Consider the following 26339-nt stretch of genomic DNA (forward strand, 5'->3'; position numbering starts at 1 on the left):
TATGTGGTGAAGTGGAATATCTTCTTTGTATTGGTATAGATTTTATTTCCTCTTGTGTTTGTGTCGCTCTTTGTTCTGTTTGTTGGCTAGGAGTGTGCTATGTGGTGAAGTGGAATATCTTCTTTGTATTGGTATAGATTTTATTTCCTCTTGTGTTTGTGTCGCTCTTTGTTCTGTTTGTTGGCTAGGAGTGTGCTATGTGGTGAAGTGGAATATCTTCTTTGTATTGGTATAGATTTTATTTCCTCTTGTGTTTGTGTCGCTCTTTGTTCTGTTTGTTGGCTAGGAGTGTGCTATGTGGTGAAGTGGAATATCTTCTTTGTATTGGTATAGATTTTATTTCCTCTTGTGTTTGTGTCGCTCTTTGTTCTGTTTGTTGGCTAGGAGTGTGCTATGTGGTGAAGTGGAATATCTTCTTTGTATTGGTATAGATTTTATTTCCTCTTGTGTTTGTGTCGCTCTTTGTTCTGTTTGTTGGCTAGGAGTGTGCTATGTGGTGAAGTGGAATATCTTCTTTGTATTGGTATAGATTTTATTTCCTCTTGTGTTTGTGTCGCTCTTTGTTCTGTTTGTTGGCTAGGAGTGTGCTATGTGGTGAAGTGGAATATCTTCTTTGTATTGGTATAGATTTTATTTCCTCTTGTGTTCGTGTCGTTCTTTGTTCTGTTTGTTGGCTAGGAGCGTGCTATGTGGTGAAGTGGAATATCTTCTTTGTATTGGAATAGATTTTATTTCCTCTTGTGTTCGTGTCCCATAGTCTTTCAGTGTCTCTGCTGTTCACAGTTAATTACATACAACTATCAGAACTTCCCGCTATTGCAAAGATGGTTCTCACGTATAGCAATATTAGACTTTTTATAATACAAGTTATAATTTTGTTTATAATCATGTTGATTAAGAATATCTTTGATTAAGTGTGGTGATCGTTTTGATATGGTGTAGCTATTATTTCCCTACATGTCGGTTAGGTTCTATATTAATGCTATGTGTTGATTCGAATTATTGTCTTATGTCTGCGCTATTCACTTCAATAGAAATTAAATTTGTGTCACATTGGAATATTAGCTATTGTGCTCGAAATTACTTACACCTAACAGATTCTACCATCTCAGACTTTTTTATAATTTTGATTGTAATCGTATTGATTAAGAATATCTTAAATGCGCTATCACTTCTGATTCATTGAAAACTTGGGATTACTGTTAATAAAAAAATATTGTGTTTGATTTGTGATACCTATTCAATGCTATTGTATCATACCTTTAATAAGTATTGTTACGTGTATTGTGTTCCTTCTATTTCCGATTTTTGGCTAAGTTTTTCCCATTGACACAGAGTCATAACATAATTCCTAATGACTTTAATAAATATATTTTCACTTGTACTTTTGCGTGTGGCTATCCTTTGCATGTAAACAGCCTACTGCACACCTGTTGTAGCTGGAAAAATTACGATTCAAGTCGACTCAGGCTGAAAAATGACGAAAGTCGGCGGTCCAGGCTGAATGGTAAACGCGCACGCAGCCCTCCACTCGAGCGCCGCCCACCTGTCGCGGGAAGGAAGTCGGCCCAAGTAGGAAAATGGTGGAAGAAGTCAGCCCATGGGTGAATTGTAAGCGCGCACGCAGCCCTCCGGTCACGCTCCGCCCACCACACCAGCCCTCCACCCTATCACCGCCCACCTGTCGCGGGAAGGAAGTCGGCCCAAGTAGGAAAATGGTGGAAGAAGTCAGCCCATGGGTGAATTGTAAGCGCGCACGCAGCCCTCCGGTCACGCTCCGCCCACCACAGCAGCCCTCCACCCGAGCACCACCCTGTTACAGGTGGTGAATGTTTTTCGGCTGGGTTTTTCTCCTTCACCTGATTGGCATCACAATTCCTAGCACTATTGGCTTTAATAAATATATCTCAACTTGATTGGCATTAATAAATATATTTTGACTTGTACTTTTTGTGTATGATCCTTCTTTGCATGTCTCTGCATGTAAACCGCTCACCTGTTGTATCGGAAAAATATGTGAAGTCGGCCCGAGTATGGTCAAAGAAGTCTGCCCAGGCTGAAAAATATGCTACGATGAGCGCGCACGCAGCCCTCCCCCGCTGATAATCACGTGGACAACCCTCCGCACACGCACCGCGCAGGGAAAAATACGCGCAGGGCTCAGGGGTAGGGGTGCCGTAGTTTGGACCCCCCGTAGTTTCTCACCCTATCTATACTACTCCTACAATATGAGCCCAAAATAAAGCTTCCGTATGGAAGGCATCTTCGATTAGTCAAAATGGAGCGCCATCTCCTTTCTTCCTCCAGCTCGAAGCGTCGCTATGTGAAAGCTGATCACATTCAAGTTGGCGCGCTCCAAAACCGCTGTGGTAGGCGAATCACATGCCCAAGTGTTATGGGATAACGACAAGTTCGAGATCGAGTCTCAGGCTAGCTAAACTGTAGGGAAGCATCAAAACAAAGTGCTTTGTATTCTGATCCGTATATAAATATATTGCATTTATTTATCTACAATACTGGCAGTCGGGGGGAGGAGAGATGAGAAACACTCTAAGAACGTACATATACGCAAATTCAAAAGCTCCTATTCTAATAGTGTAGATGGGTAGAAATCCAGCGAACCGGTAGAGATGTAGGAAGGGAGTTGCCTCAGGACAGAAGCCGCCGATATTTCGAACAGAGACTGTTCTTCTTCTGGGCGCCCAGAAGAAGTACAGTCTCTGTTCGAAATATCGGCGGCTTCTGTCCGGAGGCAACTCCCTTCCTATTCTAATAGTGGATAGATAACAAGTTTAGATTCTGTCGTACAGAGTTGTCATTTTCTCTTAAAGATCCAGTCTTTGGCAGAAGTGCAAGGGTGCAGGCGAACTGGCACATTGTAAAACGACGATAAAACCGGAGAGATCCAGTCTTTCCTTGGTGTTTCAGAACGATTAAAAAGTCATCAACATACCTAAAACACAGCACTTTTGTCAAAGACCACACCAAGTTTACGGTCCATCTTTGCAAAAAATATATTGCACAATACAGGCGCGACACAAGACCCAATACAAATACCTTGGCGCTGTATATAGTAATGCTCGTCAAAAGAAATAAAAGTGGAGCCTAGATAAAACTGCAAAAGTGAAAGGAACGCTTCCACACTCGCGCCTGCCGTATTTTGGAATGAGACAACACCATTCTCTTGAATACATTCTCTAACAGATGCAAAGAGCTCTCTATGGGGCACAGAGTAGAACAGATGTACGACGTCTATAGAGAAGACGTACCCCACCTGCGGCTGTTCCTTCAAGAACCTAGTCAACCACGATATATTTAAAAATATCGTTCATGTAGAAGTATGAAGAAAAAGCGAGAGCACATCTTATGCTCATATTTTTTAATGCGACTTTCCTTCCACTGATTTCGTTCCTCTCAGTAACTTTCGTCAGAAGCCTTCTTCACCTAGTGATAGTTTCAATGCTTTCCTAACGAATGGAATCTTGAGTGCTTCCAGCAGCGCGTCTGATAGCGAGAGCATAACTTTACTAATCGCGTCCAAAGACAATCCCTTTATTTTGAATTTGAAAATATTTTATTAATGTTACGGTACATGGGTTTCAGAACGGATGATTTCCCCTGTGCTGCATGGGCGCTTATTGCCATGGGAAATAGAGAATTGGCAATTGGGTTTCGCTTTCGATGACCTTGGCACTTGTTAACGATACCCTCGTTCTGTATGCTGCCAAATAACATGAACACCATACGTCACAGCAGATAAGACAGCGGTGCTGCTTGAGCCAATAAGAAGCTACAAGGTCCTGCTAGAAGACAAGAAAACTGATAGCGGAACGTTCTCTTTCGGAGGCGGACCGGAAAGGAAAGTCAAAATTGGACGCTATAGAAAAATAGGCCCTCTTTCCTTTTTTGCTGCGCAACAAAATGCCGCAAACAACTTTGTCACTATTTGGAATGAGGGGACGTAGTTCTCGCATGTGACAGAGGACTTGAATTCAGGGTGTCGAACCGAAACGTTTTTCGTTCCGGTTTTCGTTCCGGTTACATCATAAACGATCTGGTACCGGTTCTGCTCCGGAGCAAAAAAATAACGGTTCATACCGGTTTTTAACCGGTTCCGCTTCTGCTGGGAATATTCATCCCCACAAAAAAAAAAAAACAATGTTACAAAATGTAAACCCGTTTATTCCGCATACATGGTATTTAATATTAATAAACAGCTGTGAAATTGGTAGCTCCTGGTTCCTGAAAGTTACTGTCTGTTCAAATGGGCTTTCTCCTTTCTTGAAGCACATGCTACAAACGGACTTGTTTGTCGTCATATCATACGTAAAGTACTTTCTTGCTGGATTGGAGCGATCGCGTCCCATCCGAATGTCTGTTGCTACTGTCTAGCCAGCAAGCACCACCGCACGAGAACGACGCAAATCGAGGAACACCTTCACCTTCACTCACAAACGCGCTCGACGGCTCCGTTTTATTTTCTTCGTGTCCTGTCCACAAAAGAGTTGCCACTTCGCATGGGCTTGCCCTCGCGTATACGTAAATGTATTCAACTTAGCTGCTCTCAAACAAGGGACGCGTTGCGCGACATTACCGATAAACAAGCCGTTATGCAGCACCATTGGGTCGCTGTTTAGTTGCGGAAAGTTTGCGGTGATCAAATTAAAACGAACACTACACATGTACCTCTAAGTCTGTGTGCGTGCGCGAACGATAAACCATTACAAAGGGAGCCTAAGGGTCATAGTATACCGACATACATTCCACAGTAACCGTAAGCTAGTATCCATGACATGACTTCAAAGCACACGACGTCTGTTTCATTCGCCTATCCGTAGTCTAGTCCAAACCGGCGAAGTTTTTTCTTGGACCGAAAACCGTTAAATATATTTTTCGGTTTCCCTCCTGAGTGAAAAAAACTTATACGGTTTCGATTCCGCTCCGGTTCGCACCAAAATAGCGGTTTTTTTCGGTTTTCGGTTCGCTCCGACACCCTGGACTTGATGACGTCACTTGAGTAGCAGTGACAGAACGAAAATATTTTGCACGGTAACTCTTGATGGAGGGCATCACGAAGGGGATATGTGATTGCTCGTTTATGTTCTCTATAGCACAATAAAGCATAATTGGTTTTTATATCAATTCCAAGCAGTGGATATGAGTAGAAAACCTCAGCAAAATGTCTTCGGAAAGAGAGAGTGCTGCAGAAAGCGGTTTTTGTTTATATACCACAGCGGAAAATGCCCTAAGCACAATTTACAGATAAAGCTCATTTTTTCGGTATTTAGGTATGGTGAACAATTAATGCGGTTACTACTCCTGAAAATGGTGTTTTGACGTTTAGATGATCCGGTTTTACAGTTGGGGTACGTACCGAAAAGTAATGCAAGTCAAGGTCGCCCGTCCTGTTGAGCTCAAGGAAAGGCAGGTAAAAGAAAACCATGACGCTTGCTGCACCTGGGTGAACGGTGCCCAGCAACAGTTGCACATATATGATGATGAGGACGAACAGAGTACGAGAGGCCTGCATAAAATCATGTTTTCCCTATAGATACCTTGAAAAGTGCCAATGTGGAACGACTTGTTGTACGCAACAGCTGCCACTCGTACCTCGTTAAAGACGTGATTCGTCACAAGAGGTGCCCAGATGAAAGGCGCAGAGTATCCTAACGCTGTCTTGCCTGCGTAGATGGCCAGTCGCGCGTACCGTATGTAGACGTTCTCGTCCGCCTGCATCTTCTTCTTCTACGTCGTCGTCGCCACCCACAGAGGGAGCTACTTTCAACGAGTACAAAGCGACAGCTAATGACAGAAAAACGGCATAGTGAAGTGATTAAACTTTGCAGAACATTTGTTGAACGGCAATCTATTCGAGATATTTGGGACACGGTGGTTAGCTCGCTCTCCATTAAGTTAAATACTCAGCTGTTGGCATTTTTTCAGGCACAGCACTGGGTTCCGTGTTTGATTAGAATATGGCACCTTCTCTTTCGTTCTCCTTCTCCTCTTCTTCTTTTTTTTTTTTTTTGTTGGCTTATCTGAATGCCTATAAGTGTTGTTTGGTTGTACCTGTGTGTTGTACCAATAAACTTGAGTGGTGAGTGGTATGACTGTCTGTGTCTTCGTCTGTGTTCTTCGTGTTGTGGCGGCTCTGATAGCACTGAAGGATTGAAGCTATATAGAATATATTGAAGTAGTTTAGCTTTAATATATAGAATATATGAAAGGAGTACAGAGGGTCATCCAAAAAGTTTTCAGATTAAAACGTCTGATGAAAGTGTGTGTGTCATTTTACCGAATAGAACGAAAGGTTTTGATGTGTGCAATTTGTTGCACGCATTTGTTGCAATTGTGTGTTGATCTGTTTTCCCAGAAAAAAAATAATATAAAAAGCTCATGCATATGGCCCCGCGCGTTCCTTAGCTCGCCACTCCGGGTACAACCAGGAGGAGAAGGTATGGTACCACGTCATCGATACATTACAGGGAGAACTCCTTCTGTTTCGCTGGTCAGTGGAGGTCAGCGCCAGTCAGCGCCTTGTCCCTTTTCCGCTGTAAACCAGTTTTGCCAGTTCTTCCGGAGAATGGGGACAGAAGGAGCTGCCGAATCCTGACTGAGCAATGCTTTTTGAGAACCCGGAACAGCGGAGTAGCAGACATTTCTCAAGACCAATCAACGAATGTGATCCTTGTAGCGTCAACGCGAGGTTCTATGCAGGACACAGACTGCTCTCTACCGCCGTTGCGCACGATAGCTTTTTGCGGCGTACTTTAAATTCAATATAAAAGGTCAGTGCGCGTGACACTATATCTATTTGAGAGGCGGTCTTGTGCTGCCATACAGTGAATCACTTATGCCAGAGAAACCTACGAAAAAATTGTGGTTACCATTCACTGCGTAATAAAATAAACACGGCCATGGAAACTTTCGTCTTCATGTGTTTCCTATGCGCAATACCGATGGATGGAGGTGAAAGTTTGCATGGTCATATTTATTTTGTTACATAGTGCTAGGTAACCACAATCGTTTCGTAGGTTCCTCTAGCATAAATTATTCACTTTGAGGCAGAGGAAGTCTTTTCGTGATAGAGGTATAGAATCAAGGAGGTATCACTTCTTGCACGAAAATGTGACTGAGCTTTTATAGCATACACCCTGTATTATGTGATAATTATGCGATAATTGTGACTCTGTGGTGCAAATTACTTGGCATGGTGCATCTTACTGGCATACTTGACAGTTTTATAGGAAGAAAACAGGGTGCTAAAAATGACGTCTGTGGCAATTGACATTACTCAAACACGGATGTCACATTTATGTTTTCTCCAGTATCACGGCTCATATCGGTTGAACAATTCATACAACTCCTCCATATAATAAATCACAATTTTTGGTCGCACTGCTAAATCCAATGGGCGTCTCTGTTCTCCACAGGAAACGAGATCCCATGCTTTTATCAGACTTGGACGAAATTATTGTGCGCTTGCGTTGTCCGATCTCTGCGGTCCAGAAAATAGCTGATGCGGGAAATGATCACCACGCCACTTGTCATGTCGAGTTTTCACACACCTTCTAATGCTGGCCAGTTGTTCTTTTTTTTTTGTCGTAATTTGTATGGGGCTTGTGGGAGACCATTATAGGTGGAAAGTCCAAACGTCTCTATCATGGAAGACGAACCTCTTTTGACCGGTCGCCCAAACGGAAATGTCATTCCAACGGAATCAAAATGAGCGCGATTTATGTTGGAGACCGAAAAGATGGGTTTTCCAGCATGGTTAAGTGACGAGTTACCTCTTAATCACATTTGAAAGATTATGCGTCTCTAGTGCGCAAAACGATATAGACAACTGTGGGTGGGAAATTTACACCAAAGGAATTAACGAAGCTTCCATATTTGCGATCTGTGGTTTCTAGAAGAGATATTTGCGGTTTAGGAACATTTCACCAAACGCCTGTCACCCCTCTTGCCTCTTTAATCGGGTAATCCGGATTAGGTGAAATGGGAATAGCATACTGCAATATTTGGGGACGCGAAACACGAGGACATAAAGTACACACAGAACCACTCACAACTGAAGTGTACTGAAGAAAAAAGGGAGGCATAAATACACCAATCGCCCAAGCAGCACAATGTACTGAAAGTCGAGTGCAATAGGGGTGGACGGGTAGGTAAAGGCCTCGAACAGACTTTTGAAACTAAAGAACATTGATAAGACACATACCGGCCACCCCTATTGCACTCGAGTTTCGGTACATTGTGCTGCTTGGGCGGTAACAGGCGACACGTGCCGACATTCAAGACTTCACACATGCAGAACGACGCATCGCTCCGCATCGCTCCCAATAGATAACAGGTGTGTATTTATAGCTGTTTGGGAAGACAACTTCTTTATCGTACAGTGCAACAGATGGTTGACTAACACATTTGCCTTCTCCAGTTAAAAGTGTGTGATGGGCTTCGATGATCTCCCGAGTGATTTGGTGCCTCGTTCTCCTTGACAATGGTGCCCCGTGAATTAGCAACACAACCACATCTATCGCACTGGTATACGAGATTACCCGACCGCACATTTCTCAGGCTGTGGGAGTGTTCTCTAGGTGCAGACGGGCAGGTGCCTGAATATTACACTTAAAGAACACTCCTACAGCCTGAGAAATGAGCCGTCGGTTATTCTGACATACCACCAAGGTATATCTAAATAGGTAGCATAACCAAGGGGACCGCTGTCTACCATCACCCTACCACTGTAGTTGCTGCCCCAGTTGTTGTCCCGCCTATCTCTAAGGTGACTACTGCCCACCATCAGCTTGCCGCCCTGGTTGCCGCTGCCCTAATTGTTACATACCAAGCTTCCCCAGTTGTTGCCCCAGCTGTCTCTAAGGTGGCCCCTGTCTACCATCACCCTACCACTGTACATTGTTACATACCAAGCTTCCCCAGCTGCTCTAAGGTGGCTTCTGTCCACCATCACCCTACCACTGTACATTGTTACATACCAAGCTTCCCCAGTTGTTGCCCCAGCTGCCTCTAAGGTGGCCCTGGTCTACCATCACCCTACCACTGTACATTGTTACATACCAAGCTTCCCCAGTTGTTGCCCCAGCTGTCTCTAAGGTGGCCCCTGTCTACCATCACCCTACCACTGTACATTGTTACATACCAAGCTTCCCCAGCTGCTCTAAGGTGGCTTCTGTCCACCATCACCCTACCACTGTACATTGTTACATACCAAGCTTCCCCAGTTGTTGCCCCAGCTGCCTCTAAGGTGGCCCTGGTCTACCATCACCCTACCACTGTATTGTTACATACCAAGCTTCCCCAGTTGTTGCCCCAGCTGTCTCTAAGGTGGCCCCTGTCTACCATCACCCTACCACTGTACATTGTTACATACCAAGCTTCCCCAGCTGCTCTAAGGTGGCTTCTGTCCACTATCACCCTACCACTGTACATTGTTACATACCAAGCTTCCCCAGTTGTTGCCCCAGCTGCCTCTAAGGTGGCCCTGGTCTACCATCACCCTACCACTGTACATTGTTACATACCAAGCTTCCCCAGTTGTTGCCCCAGCTGTCTCTAAGGTGGCCCCTGTCTACCATCACCCTACCACTGTACATTGTTACATACCAAGCTTCCCCAGCTGCTCTAAGGTGGCTTCTGTCCACCATCACCCTACCACTGTACATTGTTACATACCAAGCTTCACCAGTTGTTGCCCCAGCTGCCTCTAAGGTGGCCCTGGTCTACCATCACCCTACCACTGTACATTGTTACATACCAAGCTTCCCCAGTTGTTGCCCCAGCTGTCTCTAAGGTGGCCCCTGTCTACCATCACCCTACCACTGTACATTGTTACATACCAAGCTTCCCCAGCTGCTCTAAGGTGGCTTCTGTCCACCATCACCCTACCACTGTACATTGTTACATACCAAGCTTCCCCAGTTGTTGCCCCAGCTGCCTCTAAGGTGGCCCTGGTCTACCATCACCCTACCACTGTATTGTTACATACCAAGCTTCCCCAGTTGTTGCCCCAGCTGTCTCTAAGGTGGCCCCTGTCTACCATCACCCTACCACTGTACATTGTTACATACCAAGCTTCCCCAGCTGCTCTAAGGTGGCTTCTGTCCACCATCACCCTACCACTGTACATTGTTACATACCAAGCTTCCCCAGTTGTTGCCCCAGCTGCCTCTAAGGTGGCCCTGGTCTACCATCACCCTACCACTGTACATTGTTACATACCAAGCTTCCCCAGTTGTTGCCCCAGCTGTCTCTAAGGTGGCCCCTGTCTACCATCACCCTACCACTGTACATTGTTACATACCAAGCTTCCCCAGCTGCTCTAAGGTGGCTTCTGTCCACCATCACCCTACCACTGTACATTGTTACATACCAAGCTTCACCAGTTGTTGCCCCAGCTGCCTCTAAGGTGGCCCTGGTCTACCATCACCCTACCACTGTACATTGTTACATACCAAGCTTCCCCAGCTGTTGCCCCAGCTGTCTCTAAGGTGGCCCCTGTCTACCATCACCCTACCACTGTACATTGTTACATACCAAGCTTCCCCAGCTGCTCTAAGGTGGCTTCTGTCCACCATCACCCTACCACTGTACATTGTTACATACCAAGCTTCCCCAGTTGTTGCCCCAGCTGCCTCTAAGGTGGCCCTGGTCTACCATCACCCTACCACTGTACATTGTTACATACCAAGCTTCCCCAGTTGTTGCCCCAGCTGTCTCTAAGGTGGCCCCTGTCTACCATCACCCTACCACTGTACATTGTTACATACCAAGCTTCCCCAGCTGCTCTAAGGTGGCTTCTGTCCACCATCACCCTACCACTGTACATTGTTACATACCAAGCTTCCCCAGTTGTTGCCCCAGCTGCCTCTAAGGTGGCCCTGGTCTACCATCACCCTACCACTGTACATTGTTACATACCAAGCTTCCCCAGTTGTTGCCCCAGCTGTCTCTAAGGTGGCCCCTGTCTACCATCACCCTACCACTGTACATTGTTACATACCAAGCTTCCCCAGCTGCTCTAAGGTGGCTCCTGTCCACCATCACCCTACCACTGTACATTGTTACATACCAAGCTTCCCCAGTTGTTGCCCCAGCTGCCTCTAAGGTGGCCCTGGTCTACCATCACCCTACCACTGTACATTGTTACATACCAAGCTTCCCCAGCTGCTCTAAGGTGGCTCCTGTCCACCATCATCCTACCACTGTACATTGTTACATACCAAGCATCCCCAGTTGTTGCCCCAGCTGTCTCTATGGTGGCCCCTGTCCACCATCACCCTACCACTGTACATTGTTACATACCAAGCATCCCCAGTTGTTGCCCCAGCTGTCTCTATGGTGGCCCCTGTCCACCATCACCCTACCACTGTACATTATTACATACCAAGCATCCCCAGTTGTTGCCCCAGCTGTCTCTATGGTGGCCCCTGTCCACCATCACCCTACCACTGTACATTATTACATACCAAGCATCCCCAGTTGTTGCCCCAGCTGTCTCTATGGTGGCCCCTGTCCACCATCACCCTACCACTGTACATTATTACATACCAAGCATCCCCAGTTGTTGCCCCAGCTGTCTCTATGGTGGCCCCTGTCCACCATCACCCTACCACTGTACATTATTACATACCAAGCATCCCCAGTTGTTGCCCCAGCTGTCTCTATGGTGGCCCCTGTCCACCATCACCCTACCACTGTACATTATTACATACCAAGCATCCCCAGTTGTTGCCCCAGCTGTCTCTATGGTGGCCCCTGTCCACCATCACCCTACCACTGTACATTATTACATACCAAGCATCCCCAGTTGTTGCCCCAGCTGTCTCTATGGTGGCCCCTGTCCACCATCACCCTACCACTGTACATTATTACATACCAAGCATCCCCAGTTGTTGCCCCAGCTGTCTCTATGGTGGCCCCTGTCCACCATCACCCTACCACTGTACATTATTACATACCAAGCATCCCCAGTTGTTGCCCCAGCTGTCTCTATGGTGGCCCCTGTCCACCATCACCCTACCACTGTACATTGTTACATACCAAGCATCCCCAGTTGTTGCCCCAGCTGTCTCTATGGTGGCCCCTGTCCACCATCACCCTACCACTGTACATTGTTACATACCAAGCATCCCCAGTTGTTGCCCCAGCTGTCTCTATGGTGGCCCCTGTCCACCATCTCCCTACCACTGTACATTGTTACACACCAAGCTTCCCCGATTGTTGCGCCAGCTGTCTCTAAGGTGGCCCCTGTCCACCATCACCCTTCCTATGCACATTATTACATACCAAGCATCCCCAGTTGTTGCCCCAGCTGTCTCTATGGTGGCCCCTGTCCACCATCTCCCTACCACTGTACATTGTTACACACCAAGCTTCCCCGATTGTTGCGCCAGCTGTCTCTAAGGTGGCCCCTGTCCACCATCACCCTTCCTATGCACATTATTACATACCAAGCATCCCCAGTTGTTGCCCCAGCTGTCTCTGTGGTGGCCCCTGTCCACCATCACCCAACCACTGTACATTGTTACATACCAAGCTTCCCCAGTTGTTGCCCCAGCTGCCTCTAAGGTGGCCCCTGTCCACCATCAGCCTGCCTCTGTAGTTGCTGCTGCCCCAGTTTTGCCTCAGCTGTTTCTAAGGTGGCCAGTCTCCACCATCAGCCTGTCACTCTAATTACTGCTGCCCCAGTTGTTGCCCCAGCTGTCTCTAAGGTGGCTACTGTCCACCATCAGCCTGTTAAGTAGCTGCTGTTTGCAACAGCTGGGGCAGCAGCAATTAAAGTGGCAGGCTGCTGGTGGACAGTGGCCACCTTAGAGACAGCTGGGTCAGTAACTGGGACAGCAGCAATTACAGTGGCAGGCTGATGGTGAACAGTGGCCACCTTTGAGACCGCTCTTTTGCTGTCTGGATCGCCGGATTTGAATCCGTGAGGATCACCCATGACTTGGGTACCCTGAGAGGATCCTGTGTAGTTCTGCTTCTGTGGATGATGTCTTGTGGCTGAGCTTGTTCGTGAGGGTGGCTTGTGTTGTCGGGTCGAACACTGCTGATGTGGCTCCATTGGTGGCCACTGAACCATCAGTGTAAGTCGGAGAGTAGTCCTTCTCCAGGCTGGTTATCACTTGTAGTACGACTTATTTTGTCCCTTCTTGTGAAGTTTCTTCTTGCCTAGTCCAAGGGTGGTAACATTGGTTGGTGGCCGGGTATTCCGCCATGGTGGTGATTGGTGATCTACTGGATTGCTACTGCTTTGAGGTTACCAACTGCTTTTCCAAACGCGGACCAGGTACATTTGACATGAATTCGTGTATGTGGGTGGTTCTTGTGCCTGTACATGCGCCGCAGGTGAGTTTGGCTGTTTCCTGGAGTTGTATGACCTTGAGTTTTGGTGTGTTGGGTTTTTCCAATGCGGTTGTCTCCGGTGTACTACGTGGGACGCCGAGCACTTAAGGCCTATGGAATAAATGCAATCTAGCTTGTATACTAATCTGTCCTGCTGCCGTCGTGGAAGTGAGGCAGACAGAAGGTAATCTGCGGCAGGATCCCGTATGCTGTGTGGAGGATTTGTTTCTGTGGTCCCCATGCAAGTCCAGCGATAGTGCGCATGGCATTGAGGAGCGAGCTTGCTTTGCGTTTTACGGCTTCGATTTGATGACACCAGGAAAGTTGATTGCACCAAGGCATTTGTTTTTGCTTACTGTGTATATTGACTGATTGGATATTGTCTGTCGGTTGTCGGTGATGATGCGGTAGTCTGGAATGGTCCTACAGTTGGCAATACGACGTCTGTGAATGATCGCTTGGTGAAGGGCAAGAACACTGTTTTTGTTTTGTTTAGTAGTATTAGTAGTAGTTTAGTAGTATTGATCACACCCAATGGGCGGAGGGACTCGAGAAGTTGCTCTTCGCCGTTGATTCTGCCAATGTTTCTGGCGTACGACTGGCGAATCCCTGTCGTGACTGCGGTATTCCCAAGATTTGTGAGGCATTTGTAAGGGTCTCAACACTCAACGCCTTTTTGATAAGGATAATGCACGTTTATGTAGGGTATGGACAGTTACATTGGAACTTGCCTGTGACAGCAAGCTGCGGAATCTCGTTGACGATGCTTTCAATTACATAATCAACGAAACGTATCGTTTCTTCAAAAAGGAATCCCGGGTGGGCTCGGTTCGGACCGAGGACTGTTGGGGGGCCGTAAACATTGTTTCCGGCACACGTTAGAGAACACTAGGTGGCCGAAATTACCATGGCGGCACCGCATAAGTGTGCTCACCTTGTGAAGGAGAAGAAGAAGAATTTCGCCACCATCGAGGCATGGCTTTCCATCGACGTGCAGAATATTTGTTGCTACTCTTCTCCGTTACATCCTTTGTAAGAAACAACTTTTAACATCTACTTCGTTTTGCGGCGACCATTTGCATAATAACGAGTCTTTGCCGTGCCGTAGTCGGTCTTTTTTTTTTTTGACAAACACGAATAAACACTAAAGCAAAAATGATTTTACCTGAAAGGAGACAAGGTAACGAACAAACTGAAACAAGAATGTTCTAGACCACGCATTTTTATAATTCTTATACTTTGAGATTCGATATATAGTCTTCCTTCACGCGTTAATTCACTTTGAAACACACTGAGTAATTTTTAAAAACCCATAAGACACTCTACAGTACTACGCCCACCTCGAGACATAATTTACGTCGTACATGGTTGCTTCAACTGCGAAATATGGTGGTTGTGACAGGTTTATCACTGGCTCGTCCTGGGCATCATACTGGCCTTCCTGCTTACTTTGATTGCGGATCCAGTGAAATTAGGTATCTGTCCTTAACTTATGTTACAGCCACGTTAACGCCACGTTACCGCCACGTTACCGCCATTTCAGAAGGAGAGGAATATTTTGTTCTATTTTACGGTGAGTGGAGAAGATAATCAGTTTGTGGAAGTAGCATAGTATTGTTGTTTCAGGGGACCTGCACCAGTCGAGCTGGTTTCGGCCAGGTGAGATTACTACGCAATTTAACTTGTGTCCTGAAGGACCTTTGTTTTCAGCGATGCTCTCATTCTCCGTCTTCTGTTTGGCCTCACAAATTCTGAGCATTACATCCGCAGCGTCTCTTATAAAAGCTGCTCGCAAGGTAACATAGAAAGGTCCAAACTTGTTTGTTGCTAACACATTTTTGTAACTACCCTCAAGCATCTATCTCTGCCAGTACGAAATAGTTTCTTTATGTGTCAGTCACCCCAGAGGGCATAATAATTACCACACAGCTGTTTTCATTGTACAGAGGACGTCTATAAACGGCAGCGTGCTGCTAATGCTAACGGTGAATACGTTGGAGGCTGGCTTTGGACTGGTGTCCTTTTTTGTCCCTCCCTTCTTACCGAGATTTGTAAGCATCCACCACTGTGGCTCAAATAAATACGAGAGAATTTTTTCGCAGAGTGGCATTCCAAGATTGGTGTGGATCGTGAAAATATTTCTTTGGGTAAGTTTCGTCCGTCCGTCCGTCCGTGCGTGGCAGAACATTTAAACGGCGTTTCCTTCCAGGCCGTCTTTTCATTTTATGCTCTACAATACTCAAAGAAAAAGGTAGGCCTCGTGTTTTCCAATAAAGAAAAGCGGTTATGTCCATGTCGCACACATAGAAAGCTTCGTTCACACCCGATTTATTCACCTTTATGATGAATAAAATATGTCGGGAAGGTGCGCGCGTCTGTCCGAGACAGACGTCGTTACTGAGAATCGTGTCCGACGGCACACACCTCTCCAAGATACCGCGACGTCGCTTTGTGGACGATTTGGGTCGCCTTACAGTCTCTTCGGGTACATGTAGAACATAGGCGGCTGGATGTAGGCTGGATTTTCGTAGCATTTTTGGCCACATTCGGAAGATGCTTTTCAGAGGTTATTATTTTCCGGGCTCAGTTAATATCCCAAATTTGGAGAAAAATTTGCGACTCATGTGTGGTACACTAAGGAGGGTCGTTTGCATTAACGAGTGTACGCCAGAGAGGCATGCTGCTGGGAATCACCTGCGATGCGCCTTTGCCGGCGAGTACAGCTTCGCGTGCGCCATTCTCAGATACATGACACTGTGAACCGCTGTGTTGCTGGAACAGGGCTGCCAGAGATACATTCGCTTACGCTTTATTTAACGATTGCTGACGTAATAAAACGCAGTAAACTAGAACAATTCGTTCCTTATTCCACTCGTCTTTCAACGCGACCGAGTCAGTCACTCGTCGTATTCTGAACGCACACTATCCGCCATTTTTTCTCGGACCCAGGACATTTACTAGATAAGCATATTTACCCAAATAACACTTACAGTACTATTTGGCGCATTATGGCCTTAGTAGCTAATGCGCACAAAAAAAAGAAAAAACAAATCAAATCACCAGATAGGCATAATCATTGGCTACTTCGTTGGTGACGTCACCACCCTCGTACGACATAGCGCCGACGGAGAGGAGATACCCAAGCAGTTTTGTCAACGTGTCGTGTCGGGATACTTTTTGAGGCATTTTGTCGCCATTTAGTATTGCGTGTGACGACTGACGAAAGACGCATTCTCTCACGATCCAAATCATACATTACATACAAAATGAAACTCGTTGTACTTACCTGTGTCTACCGGTTGCTCCAAGCGTATGTGCCGTTGAGATGTCGCGTTTGCGGTGTTTACTGTGATTTGACAGTACCCGCGGACAACGACAACTCTATATCGTGGCCACCCAACTCCAAGTCAAAACTGAACTGGTGGAAATGACGGCATTGGGTTGACTCACATTGTGAATTGAAACCCTGACTGCCCAATTCTGGGATCTCCAAAAACAAGAGTTTATCCGAAAACTTTATCGGCGTATGTTTTCCGCACTTTTTCGGATTAATCCGAAAGTTGGAGACCCTAGACACAGCCAATCAGCACACAACAACGGACGAGACCGAACAACTTACCTACGTGTTCAGGTGCGTTGTTGCGTGCTGCTTGGCTATGTTCTACTTCCACCCTCACTCTTCAGATGGCGTGCGTAGCCGCCCATTGCAGAGAGTTTGGCCATTCTCTGATTTTTTGCCGCCTCATGGGTGGAGCCTATCTTGACGTCACAGGCGTCGTTGCACCGCCTAAAAAGCCTGAATCCAAGCAGAATCCGCTTCTCAACTGTCAAGCTCTCCTAGCGTCACTAAATAAGCTTCGCGTCAGAATATCGACACTGAGTTCCAAGAGCAAGCATGCGCCATCTTGTTTCCTCGCCACGGTAGCCACGCGCACTTAAGGCGCATTTTAGCGCCTATGCGGCCTATGGTACGCATTACGCGCACGATGCCGTCTATCGTACGCGGGTGAAATGTTCCGTTCTCTTGCAAGCTGCTCATCAAGGCTGACGGCCTTGACATCATCGGGACGTGCTGGTGGACAATATATGGATTATCGCCCAATAATCATACACGCTTATCTATCCCACAGGGAGCATTATGTTAGCTGTCTCGGATCCCCAAATGGGGACGGTACCGGTGTGGTGCGGAAACAAAATGGCGCTCCTGCTCTACGTTGGACCTCAGTGTCGATACTCTGACGCGAAGCCATTTTGATGCTGTCCGCCAGCTAGTCGACAGATTTGTTGTCGCAGTGAATGTAATCTACAGGAATAACCGGCTTATGACCCACAGCGGCCTGTGGGACTTGGTTGCCAAACTGAAAGAGTTTTAAGGACGATGTGCGCACGTGTCTTCCCTCCTTGCATCGTAAACAACGATCAGCTTCAATATGGCGACCAGCTGACGACGGGACAACTCTAGGGACTCTAGGTATAACAATAGAGCGCGGTAAGCTTTGACGTCGTATGACGCGCTTCAACTTAGGCTCCTCCTAATGGCCAAACTCTCCCTATAAACCACTCTGCCCCATTGTTAGGAGTCTGGTACTGTGGCTATAAGCGCACAAAATGCGCACAAAAGCGCTAATGGCGGTGCTGCAAGTGATGTGATGTAAGATGAAAAGGTTAGCCAGCTGTAGGACTCGAAAGTTCAGTCACCAGTTCTCTCATGATGTGATGTGATTGGTGGCATCCGTTGCACCACGTGATAATGTGGCGTCATTTCGTTGCTGCTACGCTCGCCATAGTTACCGCCGCAGAACCTCAGCTATAGTTTGACAAGATCTTGTCTAAAAAAATAAAATAAAAAAAATAGAAAGAACCGAAAACCTTTGCGAGGCAGTGAAGGAATATCACCTCTGCGCATTCTAATGTTAACAGCGCACGTAGACGAGCACGTTCGTCAGCCCGAAGGAAAATATTATGAGCCTAATTCTCCTGATTTGTGAGGTTATCTTCGCATAAACCCTTTTTCACGACTACGTTCAACTACTAAATTTTGCGGAATATGGAAGAAAAATGTGTTTTCGGCGTGATCCTATTGAGAAAACGAAACTAATACTCGCGGCAAAGAATATAATATCCTACAGGGTGTTTCACATAACGTGTTAAAAATCTTATTAAAAACCTAGTTATCCGAAAACTAAGGGGCCAAGGTATTATATTTTGGGGTAGCTTTTCCCATCACTTCCGAGCAGTTTCGTCAATTTTAAGTCACCAGAATTTGCTCAATTGAACTCACACATTTGAAAAGTCAACCTCATGTTTTCTTTTTTTATGAAACTGAAAGCGCTGTGTGGGATTTGCCGCATTCCATTGCAAAATACATTCACTACTACAGTGGTAATGGCTGGGAAAAAACGAGAAAAAAAGAAAGAAAAGGAAAGGAAACGTGGTTTCGAGGTGTACAAATTGTTATCTGCCTGCCTCAAGTTTTTGCAAGATGCGGCGGAACAAAACTGTTTCTTCTTGTTTCCTTCTCTCACGCTTTTAACTTTGGGCTGTATAACCCTGCTGCCGTGACCAGCAAAATCATGGAAAACAAACTGTGCCAGGGGGAGGTTGCGGGTGTTGCCCCGAAATGATACTTTTGGTATTGCGTTTGGGAGAGGGAAAGGAGTGTATGTATTTTTCACCGCCGGTAAAATCGTCGCCTCGCTTCTTTCACGTATGATCGAAAGAAAAGGTTGGAGAAGCGTCTGCCCGCTTAGAAAGCACCAATAAAGGGGACGTTCGCAGACAACACTATATATGTGTAAAAAATGAAGCAACGTGATGGTGCTGCAAGGCTGAGGGTGCCGCTGTCGGCCACACAACGTCACGACTAACGGGGAATAGGGAACTGTGCCTATACTACATATATCTGAAAGTGTCCGAGGAAAACCCAGGAAAAACCCCAGACAGCACCGCCGGGGGTACCTCACAGTCTCAACGTGACATGGCCAGCAAGGTCAGCCATGAGAGCTGGTAACGCGTGTTTACCTTATCTGAGAGCTATTTAATGAGACCGTTCAACCTGCAGGAGGCATAGCGTCCCTCCTGTAACGACGGCTTTCTCACGCTTATTATAATTGTAGCAGTCGGGAATGGATGTTGCAATGCCGCTTTCTCTTTTTGGAGAAAACGTGGCTTGGAAAATTTCAATTTGCTCGCGACCTAAAATTGATAAAAGTGCTCGGAAGTCTTGACAACATCTCTCTACCCCCGATATAAATTTTGATTGTTTGACGCATTAGGTGGAACACCCGTACGCGCATGAAAAAAATCGGCTAGGAGCAAACGGATTATTTCGGACTCGGTTGGGTTCAGGTTGACTTGGGGAAAAAATAAAGGTTCGGAACGGTTCATAGAAGCGTCGATGACATCGGTTGAGAGAAACATGGTGTAGCCTCCCCCCTCAAGCAAAAAAAAAGAAAAGAAAGAAATTTTTCTGTAATTGTTTGCAATAACAAATACAGCTAACTATAATTGCATGGAGGATCAAGTTGGGGTGAAGAGCATCAATTCCACCTTTTTGTCAACCGCCCTTTCTTTTTAACCGTTTCCCTGGAAAAAGAAAAGAAGAAAAAGAAGCCATTTCTAGCATGACTCCGTATGTACAATGAACATCTTCGGTTATTGTGAATACTGGCCACGCTGAAACATATTTGCATAATATTTGACATCGCCACAATCTCAATCGAGATGGACAATATATATTCCCATCTTAGCTTGCAACAGGTGAAACGCATTTTCGAGCTTTGAAAACAAGTTCAATATCGTGCCTACTTCATTATGAAGCTTCCTTTGACATCCCAGATCTTTCGTTGGTATGCGCCACAGTCTATAAAACGACCAAGGTCATACATATTGTCCAAACCAAAAACGTGTGACGATTTTTCGGGTATGACCAAAGTAGTGCCTTTCCTTGAGAGAAGTGTGAACATAATTGCACATAGGCAAAACAACTAAGGTATTCGCGGGGTAACGCAGTATCATCAATCGAAAAAAACTTCATAAGGCACATGACCTGGAATGTTTAGTATATATATACTAAACATCTCAAGTTATGCGCCTTAGGATTTTTTTTTTTTTTTTTTTCGATTGATGCGCAAGTGTTGGTTCTTGGATTTGTTTGGAAAATGACCCCTGAAAGGCTGGGCAAACGTTCTACCAGGGTAACCGACTGTAGTAAATAAAATTTCACTTGGGTGGAGCAAAAATAGCTATTTATAATGGGTCTTGTCACGTCAACGTTCTGTTGGAAACGCTTAAATGTTGGTTTATTGTGCGAGTGTAAGACGTTCCACAGTTGTCAATCGTTCCTGTTTCACAAAAATACTTCATAAGCTAAGAAGACTCGTGTTCATTTCAGAGGAAGCATTCTACACAGACGATGACAGCAACCACCAGAACTGCATTGCCACAAATTTCGTCCCACTTGACGCAAGAACTGTGTCCCGTTCACGGCTTAACCGGAAGACGTCGTTAGGCTGAAACAATTGAAATAATCCACAAATGGTTGGTCCAGAAATGTCATGTCCACGTACAGTGACAAAAAAAAAAGCTGTTGGATTGCTAAAAAGCGCAGGTTTTTACATTAGTGCTTGCACAAAGTTTTGTATAACGACATCGTTCGATACGAAATACTCCGGTTAATATGACGCCACTGGCCACCGCCCTTCGATGTCTTAGGCGCGATCGATACTGAAAAGAGCAGATGTTGTTCCACACCCTCATGAGTGATTGTTCTATTTTATTGGACGTTTATTTATTGGACGGGATACGAATTTCTTTCTTTTTTTTAAAGGCGCATCTTTCCTGCACGTCTTTACCTGTGTGAACTTTGCTTAACGGTAGTAATCCTCCGCACAAATTATTCAACTGGTCTATAACCGTCACGAGAAATAATAATAATAATATTTATTTGAGCATACGGGTGAATGGATACAAAAAGTCACTTTTCGAGACTTGACGAGGGGAGCATCTGCTTCCATACAGTAACAGCACAAACGAACTTGTATCAACAAATTGTTTTTAAAGATACATAGCACATCGGCAATGCAATAAAAACAATTTTAGTTTTAATTGGAGATGTATTCTCTAACGAATCTTTTGTAGGACTTGCTGTATCAACATTTTTGAGCAAAGTAGTGAGTATAATCTTTGTTCACCATATGTTGTTCTACGTTTTGGGATAATCCAGGGAGGCGATGAAAATATGCGTAACCAGAGCGTGACAGATTGGATATCTCAAAGACGGTTGTGTTATTTTCAAAAGTTGCTTTTCTATAGGTCTGTTGTATGATTATATGGCAAACATTCCATGAGACAGAGCAACTTTTTTTGAATTACAAGAATATCATCCAAAATACTCTTTGTGGCGGTACCCCACAGAAGGAAACAGTATGTGAGATAGTATCAACGCATAATAGAGCGTGAACATAACTTTAACTGGTAGGTTGTCATTGTTCCTGTAAATCGTACCCATTGCAGTTGATATTTTTGACCGCACAGAATGAATATGATTACCCCAATTCATCTTGACAGAAAAATACACATCTAATGACAGTGTCAGTCTAACAGAGTCAACACCTTTTCTTGCCCCAGGCGATTCACGTTTTTGTTTTTTGGTTGGGATAGAAAACATTTAGTTTTACGTGCATTGATTTTTAACTTATTGTTAATAGGCCACATAAAAATGTTCGCAAGACAGTGACCGGTTCGGTCACCAATTCCGTACCAGTAATACCAGTCAAAAACAATATGGTTTCATCAGCACATAAAACCAATTCCGTTTCCGGACTAACAATGTCATTAATATACGTAATAAACAGTAAGGGTCCCAATATGCTTCCTTGGGCCACACCACACTTGATATCTTTAACTCAAGAACAAATATTATTTATCACGTACACTTTTATGTTCGAGATACGGGCTGATAAGAGAAAGAGGAATACCGCGCACACCATAATGAGTCAGATTTTTTTTTTTCAGAATAGCACGAATTATCGAATCAAAAGCCCATGTAAAATCCACGAATGCCCCAAGTGTACATTTCCAGTATTCAAAATTCGTAAAAATTATTTCTTTTGTTTCAGTAAAGCAAGTTCTGTGGATCTATGTTTGCGAAACCGATTTTACGAGTTTGCAATAAATGAATGTTGTTCGAAGAATGATAAATGCCTATTATATACCACCCTTTCTAACGCTTTTGGAAATACCGGAAGTATGGAAATTCGACAACTCATAAGAATTTCCCGCTTTGTGCAAAGCTGATATCTGCATCTTTTCGGGGAATATGTATGTCAGGCAAGGCACTATACTCTCTAAGACGTTAAGTAGCTTTAGTGTTACTTAATGTTTAGAATGTAGACAGAACCTCAGCATTTTCAACGAAAACAGGAAACATCGACTTGCTTGAAGTATATGGAAAATCCTCACAGGTCGACGGGAACTATCACCAGAAAATAAGTCTACTAAGTATGACTTAGAGCTTTCTGCACGTCGAATCCTTTTAAAACCATTCCATCAACATGGACTTCATCAGGTGACAGTGGCTTAATATCTCTATTTAATAGTCTGTTCAATGTATTCCAAATTGTGTTCGACTTCCCTGTCTGTCCAGTAGAGAATAATTCTTCTTCGCCCGTTTTATTTGTTTTGTGAGCTGATTTCTGAGTTGTTTATATACTTCCAGGAGCGCTAAGTCCGTCGTTTCCAGAAATCTTCGATATAACTTGTTTTTCTTACGTACCATCTTCAACAATGAACTTGACATCCATGGCTTCCGAAAGCTTTCGGTTAATTTCTTTGTAAATATAGGAAAACTGAAGGCACACAATCCTAAAAACCGATTAAAAAAATTCATGATAGGCTTCATTAGGGTTGAAGGTCCTCATACTATCATTGGAAATAAGTTGAAACGTTTTTTCTCAACATCTCTGAGTAATTGATCTGTTGGCAATTAAGCTCACAAACAAGTGATCGCTGATATCACTTGTCACAACACAAGGTGTCAACAATGAAAAACGAAAATTTGTTAGGAATAAATCGAGCAAAGTTGACGAATGTTCTCTAATACGCGTAGGTACATCAATGGTATTACAGAACTCGCATCCATCCAATAACATCAGAAACTGGGTTCTCGTAGAATGATCCAATAACATGCCAATATTGAAATCTCCACCTAGGTATGAACGATATTTCTGCTGGGACACATATGTGAAATAACCGTGTAAAATAAAAAAAAAGGCAGCGACATCAGATGCAGGTGTGCGATAGACAACAATAAACATAAATGAATTTAGGAGACGCTCAGCTCTTCAAAGTGATCCGTGATAATATAAAAGTTAGACAAGTCCAAATTATTCGCAAGAATAGCTATCCCTATACTTCGTCTTGATTTCGGGCTCAAATAGAGAGTTCGATATCCTTCTACGTAGTTGCAATATATAATTTTCCACCATGTTTCTCTGAGCATTATGGACATTTTATATCTTGCAGAATGATTTCAAATTTGGTTTATTTACTCCTTACTGATTGAATATTTAAGTGCGGCTAACATTTCTCATATATATAAACACGAGACAAGTTATATTCTATTCAACATCCCGTTTCCGACAGTATTCTATTTTCTGCATATCAGCCGGTTTACTGATACCGGTAACATTACTAGCCTCCTCTTTTCTAACGACCATATTTGTGCCAAAGAAACGTATAGCCATGTTTTTTTTATTTTTATGATTGTACCTTAAAGGCCCTGCGGGCGTTACATCAGGGAGGGAAGGCAAAAAAGACATTTACAGTGAGTACAATGAGAGCAATGTGCTACAATATGAGAAATCACAATAAAATGAACCTCAACGTTTCCAAACCTAGGTATTGAGAAAGTATATTCTTGAAGGTTTCAAAATGTGTGCCTGGGGAAGAGAGTTCCATTCGGTCATTGGGAAAAACGAGAAATGAAGGGATCTACACCGGAGTCGGGCGGAAATGTATGAGGCAGGAAGTTAGGGTGCAATTGGGGATTGTGGAAGAATTTGAAAAAGCGACAAAGACGGAAATATCTTCGGCGTGTAGAGAGTTCCGGCAATTGAAGAGAGTGTTTAAGGGATGATACACTGGAAGGAAACGAATAAGTATTTGTGATGAATCGAGCGGCTCGATTTTGTACGGATTCAAGAAGACTAGTTAAGTTGACGTAGTGAGGATCCCAGACAGATGTTCCCTTTCAGTTTAGGAGAGTCATGTTCTCAGCTAGTACACTTGATAGTTCCGAACCCTCTCAGTAAACAACAATTTATTTTTCTATAGTCTATAGTTCTCCTGCTCAGGAATTTTGCAATATTTTCCTTGTTTCAATGGAAGCTTATATAATATGCTGCTATTCACATAGATGTCACTTGTTAATTTACAGAATGCTGTACTTTCCAGCTGTTGAATATATTTGGAGCCATTCTGTACTGCGTCTTTCTGTATACAGACGTTCCAAAGTGTCCTTTAGGTCCCTTGGGTGGCCACTTTCATTTGTGTGTGTGTGTGTCTCTGATCAACAGGGACCAATCAATTGAACGCGGGAAACATTGTTAATGATGTCGTTCTACCAGCTTTCAGAATCATCGTGATCCGACAAAATACAAAGCTATATATTAACTATCGAAGAACTCATCAAAAAGACGACAGTGAAATAAGATGGGCACGTTACATGCATCAGCTTGGCTTTCCTAAAGTTTTCGTAGCCATGTCTACTAAAAGCGCATTGGATGTTTTTCAAAATGATTCTTAATGTCAGGAATATTCGCACAGGAACATTTTACGGGCTGATTATAAATGCGAAAAATGCATTTTTACAGTCTTTTCCGGTGAAGCGCAAATAAACCGGCAGCGTCATAATGCAAACGTAAGACCCAGTCATAAACACTTGAGGGATAAAGACACAAGCGAAATATCGAACGTCAGCGAACTTGTTCCAATTTCGATAGCGACATCACTAGTAATTATTGCACGGATTGGGATGTTGAAACTGATTAAGCCAGGATGCTAGATATGCAGGGCGTTTTTTTTATCCACAATTTTTATAATAACACTATGAGACTTATCTACTTACATGGCGGTTATCCCAGGCAGACTGAACGACTTGAAATTTAGGTGTTTTCGGGGAAATGGCAGTGATTATTTAAACCTCCCGAGACGAGGACGTACTTTGAGACATAACTCAAAGCACTAACTTGACGTGAGGGTCACGTGTTTTATAGAGATGGAGCTGATTGGCACCAATCTGGTGGCCAGATAAGTAAACCGGTACAGCGTCAGTTCCACCTCTCTTTCATTAACAGATAAGCCGAAGGTGATGTCAAAGTACGTGCTCGTTTCAGGATTTGCCCCCGAAAACATGGAAAGAAAGACGTTCTCAATTCTGGACAAAATAAGCTTGGAAGAAGTGTACCGGATAGGTTAGAGAGGGCCTTTTTATTGCAGGATTTGGCACATCGGGGATATGAATGTACGAAGAAGGCTACACGACTTCCGTTGTTGAAACGTGCTGGACCCTTATTCTGTTGAGCAGCAGACCCATCTCGTAGAAGCAGGGAGCGCAACATGATTCCAGGATAATACGCATGTACGCTCGGACCACGTGACAGTTAATGCGGCAATGTCGAATGGCTGGTCCGATGCACCAGATATGTTGGAAGGAGAGACAGGCGAAGCTAATGCCGATTATCAATGCCAGAGGAATCCCACAGAGCAGACTCAACACTTTGTAACAAAAGTTCTTGGAGTGGGTGAACACCTTGGTAGATGTTCTCCAAACCGGCTTCAAAGAATACGTTCCTTCCGGTTCGCCGAAGACGTCGTCAAATTCCACCTGAAAAATTTCCACCCTTTTGTAAAATGGCAACAGAAGCAGAATAAAACTGTATATTGATCGCCTTATTCAGAAGGGTTCTTTAATGTGG

At 44.5% G+C, this 26339-nt stretch overlaps 2 protein-coding genes across 8 annotated transcripts in view; one reads left to right on the forward strand and one right to left on the reverse strand.

Annotated features, from left to right (window-relative positions):
• Nucleotides 1-5909, reverse strand: part of LOC135387768 (protein FAM76A-like) — a 43165-nt gene extending 37256 nt beyond the window's left edge. For 2 of the 5 annotated variants that reach the window (XM_064616881.1, XM_064616879.1), the window contains exons 1-2: nucleotides 5611-5751; nucleotides 5375-5524 (exon numbers count right to left, since the gene is read on the reverse strand). In XM_064616881.1, coding sequence (XP_064472951.1) covers nucleotides 5375-5524; nucleotides 5611-5736 — 276 coding nt within the window. In that variant the 5' untranslated portion in view covers nucleotides 5737-5751. Of the gene's footprint in view, nucleotides 1-5374; nucleotides 5525-5610 lie in introns of all 5 variants that reach the window. The other 3 variants (XM_064616883.1, XM_064616882.1, XM_064616880.1) reach the window with 3 other exon arrangements.
• An 8419-nt stretch (nucleotides 5910-14328) lies between these two features.
• LOC135387772 (uncharacterized) lies at nucleotides 14329-26317 on the forward strand. Of its 3 annotated transcripts, none has more exons than XM_064616888.1 (9): nucleotides 14329-14394; nucleotides 14765-14837; nucleotides 14906-14935; nucleotides 14989-15021; nucleotides 15073-15158; nucleotides 15309-15413; nucleotides 15465-15509; nucleotides 15572-15613; nucleotides 25861-26317. In XM_064616888.1, exons 1-9 carry the CDS (start codon nucleotides 14338-14340, stop codon nucleotides 25942-25944), a joined length of 555 nt encoding a protein of 184 aa, XP_064472958.1. In that variant the 5' UTR covers nucleotides 14329-14337; the 3' UTR covers nucleotides 25945-26317. The 3 variants fall into 3 exon arrangements, with proteins under 3 accessions (XP_064472958.1, XP_064472957.1, XP_064472959.1); XM_064616887.1 differs by lacking the exon at nucleotides 25861-26317 and adding an exon at nucleotides 20756-20966; XM_064616889.1 differs by lacking the exon at nucleotides 25861-26317 and adding an exon at nucleotides 20756-20966 and having other exon boundaries at nucleotides 15309-15347.
• The last annotated feature ends 22 nt before the right edge of the window (nucleotides 26318-26339 follow it).

Source organism: Ornithodoros turicata, chromosome 3 (assembly GCF_037126465.1).
Source record: "Ornithodoros turicata isolate Travis chromosome 3, ASM3712646v1, whole genome shotgun sequence".
NCBI lineage: Eukaryota > Metazoa > Arthropoda > Arachnida > Ixodida > Argasidae > Ornithodoros > Ornithodoros turicata.

Coding starts and splice junctions, on each gene's coding strand:
- LOC135387772 (XM_064616887.1), top strand. CDS start 14,338: ATGGCTTTCCATCGACGTGCAGAATATTTGTTGCTACTCTTCTCCGTT. Junction 15,022..15,072: donor GTCGAGCTGGTTTCGGCCAG/GTGAGATTACTA, acceptor CTTTGTTTTCAG/CGATGCTCTCATTCTCCGTC. Junction 15,614..20,755: donor TACAATACTCAAAGAAAAAG/GTAGGCCTCGTG, acceptor TGTTCATTTCAG/AGGAAGCATTCTACACAGAC.